We start from the raw sequence: 17,130 nt of genomic DNA on the forward strand, positions 1-17,130 counted from the left end.
TGTCTGACACAGTGTCTCTACATAGCTCTGGCTGTCCTGGAACTCATAGAGGTGGTCCTACCTCTGCCTCCTGAGTGCTGGGATTAAAGGTGTGCATCACCACGCACACACCCATCTTATTTTAGACAGGGTCTCTCCCTGACTTTGGGTAAGCTGGTTGAGCGCTAGGGATCTCCCTGTCTCTACCCACATTAGTGTTGTTACAGGCACCTGGCTCTTTGTTAACTTGGGAGTCTTGAACACAGGCTCCCCTGCGTCAGTATCCAGCACTTAACCTAGTCTGAGTCTCAGGATGTAGTTCAGTCTGGCTGTGAATTTGCATTCCTCCAGCCTTAGCCTCCCACACAGCTAGAACTGTGCCCAGCTTCCCATGGCATCTTTTGAAGCCACTGTGTGTATCTGTATCATCCAGCTGGGCTGAAATGTAATCTGAACAACAACTGGCTCGTTTCCAGAGCCTTGTCTTAGTGAGCACTGAAGATCACTGTGTGTTCGCACTGGAGCTCCTGGAGCATCACATCTGGAAGTCAGTCCTAGAAATCGACCAGCTGTCTCACAGGTGGAGCTCCCTTCCCTTTTACTCATGCTGACGCTGAGCCTTACACAGGTGGCATTTTACCCAACGTCTTCCAGGAAGTCACAGCCAAGAGAGCAGTTGGTATGTATCTATGCCAGACAGGTACCTGTTCCCACACCTAGAAACACACAAATCTTTGGCTCCAAGATGGGAAGAACCCCGGGCCTTTGAGTGGCCACATTATCTTGTGGATAGAGGTTTAGAGACCAGAGGCTCCTGGGTGCCAATAATGTTTTTGTGTTTTTTAGATGAGGTCTCACTGTGTAGCCCTAGGTGGCCTGAAACTCACAGAGATCTGCCTGCCTCTTCTCCCAGGTTGCTCCTGAGCCATCTCTAAGATCTAACAGGTGGTTCCTTCTTGAGGGGCGGGGGAGGATGAGAGACTGGGATTGGGCCTAAGGCCTTCTGATTGTTAGGCATGAGTTCTGCCTTTGATTTACCATCTGCAGTCCACCCATCTCCATTTTTATCTCTCTGAATCTCACCTTGACACGTGTGTGAAAATAAATGGGAGCTCTGGGAACTAGGTTATTAGTTCATTCCTTCTCACCAGCATTTAGTAAATGCTCTCCTCTCCCAAGCTCCGTGGGGTTTGGCTGTTGTTTCTGGCGGTTAGTTTTCACTGCCAACATACGAGCGCCTGGCAGAGATACATCTGGGCCCATCTGCGAGAGCCAGGAAGATGTGCCTTGAATGTAGGTGATACCATCTGTCTTAGGCATGGTCTACTGCTGAAGAGACACCACGACCTAGGTAACTGACAGGAGAAAGCATTTAACTGGGGGCTTACAACTTCAGAGGATTTTTGCATGATTATCACGGCACTGGAGCAATGGCCAAGAGCTTACATCTGACCCACAAGCAGGAGACAGAGAAAATGAGAGTTTGGGCCTGGCGTGGGCTTTTGAAACCTAAAAGCCAACCCTTGATGACATACTTCCTCTAACAAGGCCACACTCCCAAATCCTTCCTAAATAATTCCACTAACTAGGAACCAAACGTTCTAAAATGTGAGTCTATGGGGGGCATTCTCATTAAAATATCATGCCATCCCATATAGTCCAGGGCTGTTTGAAAAGGAAAAAGTGAAGCTGGGGAGATGGCTCAGTGGGTAAGAGCATTTACTGTACAAGCATGAGGGCCTGAATCTGAATCACCAGCAGCACGGGAAACTCCAAGTGTCGCCACAGGTGCCTGTAACCTTAAATGCTATGGAGACAGGAAGATGACTAGAATTTGCTGGTTGCCAGCTTAGCTCCAGAATAAGGAAAAGGCCCGGTCTCTGAAGAATATGGTGGAAAGTGACAGAGCAGAGCACTGACAGCCTCCCCTGGCCTCGGTGTACATGTGTGCACATACTTGTGCATTATACACCACACAGACAAAAACCAACAGAAACCAGCAAAGCACCTGCACCATCACTCTCCTGGTCAGGATGCAATGGTAGCAACTCCTCATGTTCCTGAAGTCATGCCTCCCCTGCTGTGATGGGCTGTACCATCATACTACGAACTAACCAATGTCCGCCCTTCCTTCCTTAAGCTGCTAGAGGAGAAAAAAAAAAAGGAAGAAAGAATGGAGAACACACGGTTGTAGCTTTTAAAACCTCATTCCTATCACCCTTCAGAGCCCTTCTATGGAGCAGGTTGGCTGGCAGAATGACAAGTGGAAGGCACAGCCCCAAGTTCCTGCCTGGGTCAGCCACAAACTGGTTGACTCTGGCTCTTTCTCTTCCCATTGCTCACTCTCTTACACCCTCCCCGCCCCCCTTTTTGAATCTGGAAATATAACTCAGTGTCTTGCACATGCTGGGCAAACATGATAGCAGGGAGCTGCATTCCCAGGCTCAGTGATTGACATGAAAAATAAGATAATGGGGCTCATCTGGTAGAATATAGACACACAGGGTCCTGGATTCACTCTCTAGTACAGTAGAAATAAAACATGCATACATAAATATCAAAAGTGCTAGCGAGGTGTGGAAGCTCACACCTTTAAGCCCAGTGTAGCAGAGGCAGACAGAGGTAGGCGGAGCTCTGAGGCCAGCCCGGTCAAAAAAAAAAAAAAAAAAAAAGTGCTAAAGACCCTGAGTCCTAACCCTGAATCATGGGTTTACCTTGACTTTGCTGGGGAGGCCAGACCTACCTATCTGTCTGTGGTTCCTGAACCTCACCTGCAGACAGGGACTCTACAGTGCATTTTTACCACCACTATCACACATGGTTACCCACAAACCAGAGATGCAGGCAGAGCAAAGATTACTGTCCCCACCTTACAGGGCGGAAATTGGGGCTCACTGGGGTGAGGTATCTGGCCTGCAGTCACATAGCCCTGGTCATGCTGGTCCATCCTTCATGACCCAGCAAGCTGACTCAGGTAATGGGTTTTTGAAGCCACAGATGGCTGTTGGGTACCAAGGGCTGAGCCGTGTAAACTATTATTAAAGCAATGGAGAGATCAAGGTCAGGTGAACGGCAATGTAACCCAAAGGCAGCCCTTTGGGACAGCAGTACAACCATTTCTGGGGTTTTAAATATGTTGGACAGGGTTTTGCTACGTAGCTTAGGCTGACCCCTTCCCCCCCAGAATCAAGATCCTTCTGGGTTTTTAGTGAGAATCCTGGGTGATGTTTGAGGCTGAAGAAGCTAGTTTCAAGATCAGTGCCTGGAACCCTGATTCCACAAGGGACCTCGCAGGAGGTGGGAGTGAAGGCAAATCGTTAGCCTTTTAGCTACAGATTTACTCAGAGGTGTGAGGCTGGCCCATGTCCCCTCAGGCCTGTACTGTGAAATGTGATTCTGTGGGCTTTGAGGAAGCAGAATTCAACCTCTTCCTTTGGTAATTGACCCCAGAGGTCCAAGTGACAAGTCAGGTATATAAGTTTCAATCCGGGGTTGGGGATTTAGCTCAGTGGTAGAGCGATTGCTTAGGAAGCGCAAGGCCCTGGGTTCGGTCCCCAGCTCCGAAAAAAAGAACCAAAAAAAAAAAAAAAAAAAAGTTTCAATCCATCTCACAGAGTACTAGTATCAGTGATTTAACTCATGGGAGTCAGGCATACATACTTTTTTTCTGGAGCTGGGGACCGAACCCAGGGCCTTGTGCTTGCTAGGCAAGCGCTCTACCACTGAGCTAAATCCCCAACCCCATACCTTACTTTTTTAAAGATAAATTTTGTATGTCTGCATACCACATGCAGGCAGTGCTCGTGGAATCAGAGAAAGTCAGACCCCCAGAACTGGAGTTACTGTGATGTTTGCTAACCGACGGAAAATCCAACCCAGCAGACACAAGAGCAGCAAGTGCTCTTTAACAGCTCCATACATTTATTTTTGTGTCCATATGTGTGTTTACGGTTGTGGAGGCATTGTGTGCCATGACACTTGCGTGGAGGTCAGAGGTCAACTTCTGGGGAGTTGGCTCTCTTTCCATCATGTGAGTCTAGACAACTGAATTTAGATCAGCAAGTTTGGCCTTTACCTGATGAGCTATCTTACCATTTATTCGGAGACAGGGTCTCTATAACCCTGGTTGTCCTGGAACTCACTATATATATCCAGGCTGGCCTCCAAGGTCCAGAGGTTCACCTGACTCTTCAGATGTTGGGATTAAAGCCATACCAGGCTCCAGTTTACTTCTGAGACTGTTTTACATTGTAGCTCAGGCTGGCCTGGTACTACATAACTGAGGCTATCCTCAAACTTAGGCAAAGGGTTCTTCCTCCCTCAGTATAAAACTAGAAGGCCCTATCTTCATTTTCAAGATATGAAACTATAGGGGCTGGACAGATGGCTTAGTGGTTAAGAGCACCGACTGCTCTTCCAGAGGTCCTGAGTTCAACTCCCAGCAACCACATGGTGGCTCACAACCATCTGTAATGAGATCTGATGCCCTCTTCTGGTGTGTCCGAAGACAGTGACAGTGTACTATATAATAAATAAACCTTTTTTTAAAAAAAAGATAGGAAACTATAATTCAAGGTGACACAAGATCACATGGCTGGGGAGTGAGGGAATCAGGGTTTGAGCCTGGGTTGACAGACCTCCAAAATCCCGTTCCAGATGACTAAGACCCTGTTCATTCCCTCAGGGGGGAGCAGTAGATTCTCCTACAAGCTACACTCAGGTCAGAGTGATGTCACCATCTCTGCAGCTGATTCATCATCCTGGGCTTAGTTAGGAGAGGCCTCTGGGGGAGGGGTCTACTGGTGAGCTCTTGAAGAAACCAGCAAACCAGGCGATGAAGCAGAGGAGCTTTCAAAGTGAGCTGTGGCCAGAACACACCATTAGATAGAGTCATCTGTTTCTACGTCCTTTCAGCAAGGGCCCAGCCCATCGCAATTCTATTAAGTTGAAGGGACAGGGCCCTAGAAGGGTATGTGCGCACGAGATCCCCTGGTTTACCCAGAAAAGGGGAACCAGAAAGGACCAGCTTGGTTGTGGGGTCTCCAGCCCGTCACTACATACCTCTCTGGACTGGTGGTAGTAAAGGGATTTGGGTCCCCTAGGCTGATGGTAATAAAGGTTTTTGGGTCCCCCTGGGCAGGCCGTGGGGGGAGGGGCGGGCGATCGAGGTGGTGGGGCATGGAAAGAAGCTGCTGGCCATCTCGAGGTTTGAGATCTGTGGGAAAAATGCCTCGACTTTCAGACCAGGCGTGGGTGTGGTTCAGAGAAGTGAGGAGAATCTGAAGGTTCTTAAGGGTGAGCTTGAGACTGGAGTGTCCCGCCTCTTGGGGTAGGAGGGCCTGGGGAGCCGGCGGGGTGGCGTTGGGGAGGGGCTAGCCAGTAAGGAGTTGTCCCATCTTCCCAGAGGGGCTCTCCACGGGACGGGTTGACTCGGTCTGGAGGAGAGAGAGGGGCTATGTGGGGCGTCCGCCCTTCCGGGGAAAGGGGCTCGACGGCGGGGGCGTGGTCGCAGGGTGGGGCCCCATCCTCCTCGCGCTCCCCCGCGACGCGGGCCGGCAGGGGCGGGGACGGAGGCGGTGGGCGCCCATGGCCGGCCCACAATGAGGACAGCGGGCCGCGGTGAGTAAGCGGCGGCCGGCCGGGCCGGGCCACGCGGGGCGGAGGCTGCGCGGGCAGGTCGGGGCAGGCTGGCCGGGCGGGGTCGGGAGCCGAGTCCGCAGCCCTAGTCGCGCCGGAGCCGAGCGAGGACACCGAGGCCCCGCCCCGGCCGCCGGTGGCGCCCCGACCTCCGAGCGGCGCCGCAGACACAGCCGGAAACTGGCCCCGCCGGAGCCCGAGCGCCAGCCTAGTGCCACCTGACCCCGAGTGGGAGCCACACGAACCGCAGCCCGAGTCCGAGTCCCAGTCCGGGCCGTCCGAGCCCGGCCTGCCATGGCGGGGCCGCGGGGCGCGCTCCTGGCCTGGTGTCGCCGCCAGTGCGAGGGCTACCGCGGCGTGGACATCCGCGACCTGAGCAGCTCCTTCCGGGACGGCCTGGCTTTCTGCGCCATCCTGCACCGGCACCGGCCCGACCTGCTGTGAGTGCCCGGGGCGCGCGAGCGAGCACGCGGGGCTGGGGACCGCCGCCCCCCTCAGTGACGCGGTGGCACACGCCGCCTTGAGAGGTCCGGGACCTCATACCCGCCGCCTCTGAACGCGGAGCAGGGCCACCAAGACCCCAAGACCGTGCACCCCTTCCCCTACCTCGGGCCACTGGTGACAGGCTCTGACCTCTAAGAGGGAACTCTGACCTCTCCTTAGGGACGTCCCTACTCTAGGCTCCAGCAGACATACTGAGCTTCTCTTCCTCCATTGGCGTCAGAGCATAGTACTCCCAAACTTGGTTGTAGGAGATGAGAATATGCCACTCCCCCACTTAGGCTTCCTCTGAGTTCGAGCTGGTGTGAGCTGGGTGCTCTGGGAGTCTGTCTTCTTTCCAATAGGAATTTACATCTGTAAGGGCACCTACCGGAAGGGTCCTCAGGAAGAATGCTGCTCCAGATCACTTCCTACCTGAGAAGCTTGCGGGCCTCAGCTTTATTCAGTTCCCCATCCTTCCCTCCCCTAGGAGCCTAACCCCATTCCTTCTCTATATAAGCGTCTGTAAGTCCCATATTTTGTGGGACTCCCGTGGGAATATGGGTCATTAGTTTTAATTCTCTCTTCAGCTGTTTTGCCATTTACATTTAAAGTGCAAAGAACCTAGAGGGATGGAGGAGGGAGGCTTCTGTAAGGCGCTTTGGGCAGATAACTCTGTAGGGCACTAACCTACTATTTGTGGCACAGGGTTCCTAGATAAATAGCTGTCAGGTGACTGTGGATACCTGACTTCCCCAAACCACGTCGACTAGGAATCTGTCGAGGTGTATACCCCCATGGCTTTGCTGTTCACAGTGGGGCACAAAGATGGGCAGAGAATGGGAGCCAGGCAGGGGAAAACTAGTACAGTTCATAGTCGCCAATCTGTAGCTTCCAGCTGAAAAGTGGGCCCCAGCTGCTCCGAAGGGTCTCCCCAGAAAACGTATCCAGACCCACAGAACAACCAAGGTGGTCTGACTTCTAGTCAGCTTTCTTCCCTTAGCCCCGGAACCTCTTTCTTTCATTCGTTCATTTATTTCTTCATAAAACTGAGAGCAGCGGTTCATCTGGTGCTGTCTTCCTTTTGCTCCAGGTTTCAGTAGAAAATCTCATAAATCAAATACAACAGTTGGTACTGTTTTATTTACAACCCCCTGGGAGGGCTCCTCCAACTCTCAGAACCATCTCTCCCCCTTCCTGCTCCCTTGCCCCAGGCTTGTTTCCGTAGGAGGACAGGGTGTGTGGGAAGGCCCTGAAAGGATTGCCCAACTCTAACTTGGTTTGCTGTGTTCAGTGGTCCAGTGTCTAGGGGTCCAGGAAGATAGGGTTTTGGTCATGTGGATGCAGAAGGGAGCCAGGTTTTACAGCCACGGTACCCAGTGCTAACAGACGAGGGTTGTGGGGCTCGGACCTTGAGCTTACAGTAATGGAGGAGGATGCTGGGCTTGGCCCTGCCTTGGAGGTGAGGCTCAGTGGTCTTCTGGTTTTGCTGGGAACTAACCCTAAGGGGGAGGTCAGGATGAGCCTCAAGGGAGGAGAGTTGGTGTCAGGCTGCTTGGTGCTGAACCCCGGGCTCTAAGTGCTAGCTACCGGGTGCTAATGTTTAAGCTCTGGAGAAAATCATTGGTTCTCTGGGCATCTGGAAGGTGGGGTTGATAAGAAGACCTACCTCAGCCCTGTGGTGAGGGTTTTAAGTGAGATAATAAGCATTTAACTGTAACCACTAGAAGAGGTGCTATTAGGTGGTGAGGGGTGGGAAGGACTGTTTAGCCCCTTAGCTAGTAAACAAGTATGTTTAGAGTCACTTCCACACAGGGTTGGGGATTTAGCTCAGTGGTAGAGCGCTTGCCTAGCAACCGCAAGGCCCTGGGTTCAGTCCCCAGCTCCAAGAAAAAAAAAAAAAAAGAAAGAAAAAAAAGAAAAAAAAATTTGCTTCCACACGCTGGAGTTGGCAGTGGAGATCTCAGCCAACAAGGTACAAATCTACAATCTAGCAGGGAGGTGGCTCAAGCCTTTAATCCTGGACCTTGGGAGGCAGAGGCAGGCGGATCTCTGAGTTCCAGGCTAGACTGGTCTACAGAGTTCCAGGACAGCCAGAGCTACACAGAGAAACCTTGTCTTGAGAAACAGCAACAGTACAATGCCAGCTTACTGTAACACACATGTGAGCCTAGGGGACACTTCCTAAGGAAAAGGCAAAAGACAAGAGAAGCCTCAAGGCCCCACCTGAGGACTTTCAAAACCTGCAGGTATCCAAAGAGGCAAGTGTGAAGCCATGTTTCCTCCCAAGCAGACATCTAGACCAAATCCAGTTGTCCATTTACTTAGGGAGGCTGGGGCCTAGACCATGCTCATTACATGAGAGGCCAGGTCCCTCCTACAGCACAGAGAAGAGAATTATCTGTCCTGTATGTATGCATTATTTGTTAGAGATGTGCATGCTAGGCAAGCTCGCAGTCCCTGAATGATACCCTCAGCACTTAAGGGCAGATCTGTGTAAGAGCAGAGGTTGGGTGAAAGCCAAAGCCATTTGACAAAGTGGTTCAGGGCTCTGAGGCTGCTGGTGCTGGCCCAGGCCTCAGTGTGAGTGTGTGTGTGTGTGTGTGTGTGTGTGTGTGTGTGTGTGTGTGTGTGCTGTGTTGGCGAGGGGCCCTTCTCTCCTCCAGGATTTTCTAAATCCCTGTGAGATCAGAGTCCATGTGGCATTCATTTCTGTGCTTTTGTTGCCTCCAGAGTCAAAGGGAACTTTCTCAACCTCTGGAAGTTCTCTGAAAAGAAAGATCTGTGTTATCCAAACCCAGATGTCATTTAGGGATAGGGATGGAGTGGAAGGAATTGAGGGAAAAGAAGGTGTAATATTGTGTGTGTTTATGCGTGTTTGTGTGTGTGTGTGTGTGTGTGTGTGTGTGTGTGTGTGTGTGTGTGAGTGTGATGATATTCTACCTTTTTTTTAAATACTGAGACGAGAGGCTGGCTAATCTGGCTATGTTGACTGTCTACCGCATCAGGGATCCGGATTACTAGCATGTGCCACCATGCCTGCATTTTTCATGGTGCTGGGGCTTGAACTGAGGTCCTCAGGTTTGTGTGGCAAGTGCTTCACACACCTCCCCAGTAAGCTGCCTCCCCAGTCCCAGTTACCACAGTTTAACAGTTATTGCTCTGTATTCTTTCAACAAGCATGCGCAAGATCACTTCCTAAACACCCAGAAGCAATGGGGACAAGCTGTGAACCAGCTTTCTAGGGACACTGCTGAGGAAACCAGATTGAACCTTCCAGACAAGTTACCGTGATCTCATTGGTTTTGGAGTACCCCCTTCCCCCCTTCCATGTTGGGTACCAGGAAACTGAGGCAAAGGGTTCAGCAGTGGCAAAGCTTGCACACTTTGCTGTATCTAGGAGACCTTTGCCATTCTCAGATCCTGCTGGCCCTCACTGCAGCCTGGGAGCAGGGGCTGAGGCTCCCCTGAGTTTCCAGGGCAGCGGAGGCTGGTAGGGTTCCTGACCTGCCCACAGCCAGTCACACAGTCAAACAAGCCCACAGGTGTCCTACCTGCGCATGCTCCAGCCCACTGGTTTCCACAGATGGGTGAAGCTAGCAGGCACCCGTGTTTCCCACACCAGTTTGTGGATGTGTCTTGCCACCGCTTACCTGCCCCACTTCAGAAGCTTCGAAACCCCTTACGAGGGAAGTAGGGATGCCTATCTACTGTAAGGAAGCTGTCCCCAAGAGCAAGCATCTCAGCTGACTACCAGGTCTGGATTATGTCCCTTTCTACTCTGTTTCTAACTTCTATTTGGGCCCCACTAAGAAACATGTAGGCCTGGGGGCCATAGCGGCACATGCCTTTAATCCCAGCACTCTGAAGGCAGTTCGAGGCCGGCCTGGTCTGCAGAGGGAGTTCCAGGACAGCAAGGGCTACACAGGAAACCCTGCCTCAAAACAAACAAACAAACAAACCCAATCAAACAAACTAAAAACCCCACGTGGAGGGGCCTAAGAGTTTGCTCAATTCTCAGCACCCATGTGTCTGTAACTCTAGTCCCAAGGAACCCAGTGCCCTCTTCTGACCTTCTTGAGCACCAGGCATGCACAGAGGCACAGACACGCATGCTGTGAAAACTCATACATTAGGTAAATAAACAAGAAGATATATCCACACACATACACACAAAATAAATATATACTATAAGCTTAATGAAACAAACAAAACAGAAAAGGAAATATTCCTCTTGGAGTTAGGTGGGGTTTCAGGTTTTCTGCTAGGTGTGGCGTGTGTGTCTGTGACATTCAGAGGACGTTCCAAAGGCACAGGCTTGCAGAGCTGGCTGGCTTCCCCTCTTGAACCTCAGCACCTTCTGTAAAGTAGGGTGAATGTCTGTCAGATGAGTTGCTGTGACCTTCAGACCTACATGGGCATGCTTGGTTGGTCTTTTTTTGCCACTGACTGAGAAAGCCTCCTGTGGAAGCTTCGCTTGAGCCCACCCCTTCTCAGTGATTTCCCAGGCCTTGCTTGGGTGCCTCCAAGGGCTCAGTCTCCTCTACTTAGAGCTGACAGCTCTGCAAGTCTGGGCAGGGAGTCTACAGGTTCCTGAGGTCAAGCTCCCACCTCCTTTCTGACCCCGCCCCTGCTTCCTGACCCCGCCCTCACGCCTATCATGACTCTTGACTGTTCTCTTGTCTCTTGCAGTGACTTCCAATCTCTCTCCAAGGAAAATGTCTTCGAGAATAACCGATTGGTGAGTCCTCACACAGATTGAAGCAACTGTGGTGTGGTGGGAGAGGGTAGGGGTCTCTCGGGGGCCGCTGCATTTAGTGAGGGGGCTGGTGCAGGTCCTAGAGGAGACCCTGGTTCTCCTCCTTCCTCACCTCTTCCCCTGGATGTCCTTCCCTGAAGCGGCAGAGCTCTCCTTCAGGCCACCACGTGGGGATGATACCTTTGTCACCCTGTCCCCATTATAGTGAGCTGGGACTAGTCTGAAGTATTCACTAACACTGCCATCTCTGTCCTCTCTTCCCTGCGGCTGCTCCTGTTTCCCCCTTTGCACCTAACTTCACCCTAGGCCTTTGAAGTGGCTGAAAAGGAACTGGGCATCCCTGCTCTCCTGGACCCCAATGACATGGTCTCCATGAGTGTCCCTGACTGTCTCAGCATCATGACTTATGTGTCCCAGTACTACAACCACTTCACCAGTTCTGGCCAAGGTGAGAGGGGACCCAGCCCTTCAGGGAGGCTGCCTTGAGCTGTTTACTTCTTTTCCGAACAGTAAAGAAATGGCCAGGAGACAGCCTGTCATTGAGTCACTGACAGTGGGTTCCCTAGTTCACATATTTATTGCATTAAGCAAGCGATGGTTTAGGTAACCTGCTCACACCTGTAATCTCCACCCTTGGGAGGCTGAAGCAGAGGGATCACCTCAAGTTTGAGGCCAGCCTGGGCCACAGAACCAAACCCTATCTGCTTTGCCTGGATAGGGGAGACAAGCACTAAGCCCAGGTGAGCTCATCTGTGAGTTCACCTCTCCTCACCCACTGCACTTCCTGTCTGCCGTTTCCTGTCCTCACACTTTCCACAGCTTTTTCTTCCTGCCACGCTGGTCTCTTCTTCTGTGCTGTTGCACAGCGCTGTTGCAGAGCCTGCCTCCTCAGCTTGAGAATTAGACACTGGAGGAGTGCGTCCAGGAGGGGAAGACTTCCTTTCTGTTCTGGTCAGGTTCTGAGTGTCCCGGGACAGTGTGGGACTCCCCTCTGCATAGGGGAAGTGAGTCCAAAGAAGGGGAATTGAAGAGGTCAGGAACCCAGCACAAAAGCTGAGGGGCAGGGCTGAGGATCTGGGTGTCCTGAGTCCTGCACTGGGCAGGTGCTGCCACTGGGCTCTCAGTAGCCTCACATGGGCCATGTTTCCTGTATCTGCTCCGTGTGGGGAACATCCAGTCTGTCTCTTTAAATGGGGTGGGGCTAGAGAGATGGCTCAATGGTTAGGAGTACAGTCTGCTCTTTCAGAGGACCCAGCACCCACATGCACGTGGAGGCCCACAGCTATGTGTGGATGCTTTCTTTTGACCTCTACAAGCATCAGACATGAACAGACACACAGGCATACATAATAAAATAATAAAAACATATTCTTTAAAAAGGCTGAGGATGACGGCACAGGCTTATATACCAGCTCAGAGGAGGCAGTGACAGGCTGGTCTCTGTGAGTTCAAGGACAGCCTGCTCTGCAAAAGGAGTTCTGGGCCCGCCAGGCTGCATTGTGAGACCTTGTCTCAAAAAAATGAAAGAAATAAAATACAAAAGAACAAACAAAGCAACATGTTGCAGGGGCTGGGAATGTACCTCAGTTGGCAGAATGTGTGCTCGTATGCATAAGACTCTTCCGTCCACAGTACCACAGAAACTAGTGATGGCTGCTCACACAGCAGTAATCCCAGCATTTGGAGACGGACACAGGAAGGTCAGAAGTTCAAAATCCCGTCAGCTGCACAGCCTGGGAGACATGAGATCTTGCCTTTAAAAAAAATCAGGGGTTGGGGATTTAGCTCAGTGGTAGAGCGCTTGCCTAGCAAGTGCAAGGCCCTGGGTTCGGTCCCCAGCTCTGAAAAAAAAAAAGAAAAAAGAAAAAAAAATCAAATCAGATCAGGTTTTTGAGCTGGCACTACTACCCAGGCTGATGACTGAGTTCAATCCTGGAATCCACATGGTGGAAGGAGAGAACTGACTACCGAATATGCCTCTGACCTCCACCTATACACCATAGCTCTTTCAAGCCCTGGCCACCCCTCCACCCCAAGTAAATAAATATAAAAGTGTTATGTGAAAGAATAAATTAAGGGCTGAAGAGATGTCTCAGCGGTTAACAAAGACTGGGTTCAGTTCCCGGCACTTCGGCCAGGCAACTCCCAAGTGCCTATGACTCTACGGGCATTGCACTCCTGTGCACAAACCTACGTGTAGACGCATACACATATTCAAAACAGGAAACCGTAAAGTCTTAAGTAATTGGGTACACAAACGGGGATGCATATGCTGACTTAGGCATAGATCTGCATGTGCAGAGGACAACTGCACTGGGAGACCCCACAGTCACTGGTGGCACGGAGATAAGAGCGTAGGCTCAGAATTTTCCCTTCACTTCTTTAGTCTGTGAGGAACGTGAGCCTCCATTTCCCCTTTGTGATAGGGTTGCGCACAGAGCCCACCTCGCACGCACGGTTGCTCTGAGGAGTAAAAGGGCTTTGTGGAGAGCGTGTGTGCCTTGTTGTTTAGGAGTCGGGATTTGTTGTTCACTTGTCTCCGGCCTGGGTGGCACAGTTTCGTGACTGACTTTGATGGTTATATTGGATGGACGCCCATCGTAACAGAGGAGCACCGTGTCTGTACACTTAGCTTGCATAACAGTCAGGAACCACGGAAGGACTGTGACCCTGATCATTTCCCAGGCTGCTCTGCTCCCTTGCCTTTGCCCCACCCCTTTCAAATGGGCTCTCCATGTAGCCCAGACTGGCCTGAAACCTCGGCTGCTTCTTTTTCAGTCTTCTGAGGCAGGGCTACAGATGACTGTAGTCACGTTTGTCACTTTATTCCCCCCAGTGGTCTTTGTGGACAACCATGGATCTCTTGTAAGCCCTTCCTTCCTAGAGGGCCCTTCCTAGACCTGCTTGCAAGGTTGGGCTATGCTGTGAGGTTTCATTGATAAAGGTACAGTTTGTATCTTTTATGTCAGTCAACCCCTAGACACTAACCCTTTTTATCCCATTTGCCACTGCCGTGGTGTGTTCCAACCCTAGAGGCTGTTCTCTTCCCCAGATGGCCCTGTGTTGTACTTTCTCTCTGTGTGTGTGTGTGTGTGTGTGTATGGTATATGGCCAGTTCTTTCCTGTCTGTACAGTAGCTGCTGCCGTGTGCTCCAGGAGCCTCTTCTGGGGAGCACACAGAATATACTATGTATGTACAACCCAGGGCCTTACACAATGTAAGTAAGCACCCTAGTACTGAGCTGTTGTTCCAGCCACCATCTTCCTCCTTCCCCTGCAGACCATCTCTGTCTGTACAACTGTTGCCCTAGCACCGGGCACTTTCTCAGGCTTTTAGAGTCCTTGCTGTGTGCCAGGCACTGTGTTGTTTTTTGGGAAGAGAGGAAGTTTCAGAGACTGTTGTATCATGCTGGAGGAAGGGAAAGAAAGCCTTTAGTAGTACATTTCTCAGGAGCTGAATGGAAGGCAGAGTGTACTGGGGAGAGCAGGCTGCTCTCCTCTGGTCTGGGAGGGCCTTTGCAGTGGGATTTGAAGTGAGCAGCAGACAGCCTAGGCAGCTGTGACGATCTGAGGAGGCACATGGCAGGCCAAAGCAGAATGGGTCTGTGCTTCTGGGGAACTGGGAGGAAGAGACCTCTCCAAGAGAACCTTGGCAGGGAGCTGTCTAGGCTGCTGAGTTTCCAAACTCTGTCACAGGACTCACAATAAGATGAGCATTTCAGCCAGGCATGAAAGGGGCAGAGGCAGGCAGATCTCTGAGAGTTCAAAGCCAGGCTAGTCTACTGAATGAAATCCAGGTCAGAGTTATATCGTGAGACCCTATCTCAATAAAATGAAACAAAACAAAAAAATAAATACATTCTCCGCCAAACTCCCAAATTCACACACGTGTGTGAGTGACACAAGATTTAGGAATCACTCCTTCCCCGTCTAACACGATGGCCTTTGTCTTGAGCAGATGTTTCTCTCCTGTTCCATTGCTCAGCTAAATGTCACCTGCTTTGTCCTTGCAGGGTGCCGTTAAGGCCTGGGACTAGGGGTTTGCTGAATGTGTTACCGCAGATCTCCGTAAGGAACTTGTATTCAATTGAATTGTATTATCATCGTTATAAATATTTGTTTTGTATGTATATGTGTGTGCTTGATGTGTGTCTGTATATCATGTGTGTTTAGTAGCCTGCAGGAGACCAGAAGGGCATTGGATCCCTTGGAACTGGAGTTACAGGTGGTGGTGAGCGGTCATGTGTGTGCACAAACTCAAGCCAGGTCTTCTGTAAGAGCACTTAGCCTCTAAGTCACCTCTCTAGCCTGTTATCATCATCAATATTATTATTATTATTATTATTATTATTATTATTATTATTATTATTATTATTATTTTGGGGTTTTTTTGGAGACAGGGTTTCTCTGTGTAGCCCTGGCTGCCTTAGAACTCACTTTGTAGATCAGGCTGACTTTGAACTCAAGAGATCCTCCCATCTCTGTCTCCCAAATGCTGGGATTAAAAGCGTGCACCACCACTACCACCGATAATTGACTCTTAAAATTACCACACAGGGACCATTTTGTGATACACACTTCTCAAGAAATTCAAGGTTGGGTTTCGTTTTACTCCTTGGGTACAGGAGGTTCACAACTGACAGAGCTGATGGAAGAGGGAGATGGTCTGGGGAAAGCCCTGTGTGTGTGGGAGTTTCCTCTGACTCCAGGCCACATCTCTCACTTGGAGATAGGCAGGTGACTGTTGGAAGTAGGCCACTTCCTTCAGGTCAGGCTTCATCCCTTTGCCTCAGTGCGAAGAAAGCTGGGGGCGCCTGGCCTGCTGCACCCATGCCCTGCACAGTGGGAACCCCTGGCTCCATTTTAGGGGGGACTCAGCTGGGCTGAGCGTGTGGCTTGCCTGGCACATGGCTTCAGAATGAAAGTGTTCTCTGCTCTGTTACATGGAGTCTTGTTGCAGCCAGCGCTCTGCCCAGAGGGGGTGGCTGTAGACTTTGGGAGGGTTGACTCCTCCCTGGGCTTTGCTTCTGTGCCTGCCTCAGGGTCTTCCCTGTCTTGTAGCTGCTGCCTCACCACCCAAACCAGGAAAGGACCCAGCAGCCCCCTCCCCCACATCCACATCACCTGCTGTGCAGCCAGGAGAGGAGGCTCAGGTAGGCAGACTTCTTGGGTGGAAGAGTAGGTGAGGGGCACAGGGTCATGACAGTGACCATTGTGGGAGGAAGTTGGTTGGCTCTGAGGATATTCAGAGGGTGTTCCCTGTTCTTGTCCTGTTGGTTCCCAGGGCCAGGGCGCTAGCCCGCCAGCCCTATTTTGTGGCAGGGAACCCGAATGTTTTCCCTAGAGTTTGAGTGAGTCAGGTTCAGTAATGGAATGGACAGAGCTCATGCTGCCCTTGCTGTCATGGGACTATCAGGAGGTTTGTTAACAATGACACACAGTGATAGGAATATTCCCTGTACTCTGTGGGGTCTGAGGTTTGAACCACTCAGGGAGAGTTCACGAAGGCTCCCCCACAGCAGGCCACAGTCTCTCAGGCCCTGTTGTCCAGACAGGAAACATTGGCTCAGCGAGGTATGGCCCTTTGTCCAAGGTCACTCAGTAAAATTGCTAGTCCCACCTCCAAAGGGCATCAGCTTTTCACAAGCTTTAGAGAGAATGCCCAGAGAAGCTGATGGAGGACCAAGGGCCAGAGGCCACCCAGAGGAAAGGAGGGTTGGCTAGAACAGCTACCAGGAGGGACTGTACACTGAGAGTTGCCTTCCCTGGGGCAGGGGCCCTTCCTTGGAAGCCGGAAGTCTGGCCTTCTCTGTTTCCTTACTTGGGATGTTAAACAAGTCACCCTTTTCTGGGCTTTGGCTACCTCATGTGGCAGAAGGTGACAGTCTCCTGTCCTCTGCTCCTCCTAGGACCCTAATCTTCATGTGGTAGCACCATGGAGCGTGATGTACATTTGAGGGACACAGCTGTGATGGGGATGGGAAGGGGACAACAGAAGCAATATGGCTGGTGACTGTACCCCATTCCCTGCAGGGTGATGACCTCTCCCCAGACAGCCTGTCCGAGCAGGGCAAACCGCAGCCCCCCAGCAGTGCATGCGCAGCCTGTGGGCAGAGGGTGCACCTGGTGCAGCGGTACTTGGCGGAGGGCAGGCTCTACCACCGGCACTGCTTCCGGTGAGTGCTATGGGCGGGGAGGGCAGGCTCTACCACCGGCACTGCTTCGGGTGAGTGCTATGGGCGGGGCATGTCTCCCCAGCACCTGGGAGGGTGCTC

General features: G+C 51.5%; 1 protein-coding gene across 1 annotated transcript in view; it reads left to right on the top strand.

The window, feature by feature from the left end:
• The first annotated feature begins 5,357 nt into the window (after nt 1–5,357).
• Micall1 (MICAL-like 1) overlaps nt 5,358–17,130 on the top strand; it is a 30,195-nt gene continuing 18,422 nt past the window's right edge. Inside the window, 5 exon segments of the mRNA NM_001419632.1 lie at nt 5,358–6,056; nt 10,789–10,837; nt 11,162–11,303; nt 15,917–16,008; nt 16,889–17,031. Coding sequence (NP_001406561.1) covers nt 5,911–6,056; nt 10,789–10,837; nt 11,162–11,303; nt 15,917–16,008; nt 16,889–17,031 — 572 coding nt within the window. The 5' untranslated portion in view covers nt 5,358–5,910.

Source organism: Rattus norvegicus, chromosome 7, assembly GCF_021556685.1.
Source record: "Rattus norvegicus strain SHRSP/BbbUtx chromosome 7, alternate assembly SHRSP_T2T, whole genome shotgun sequence".
NCBI classification, from domain to species: Eukaryota; Metazoa; Chordata; class Mammalia; order Rodentia; family Muridae; genus Rattus; species Rattus norvegicus.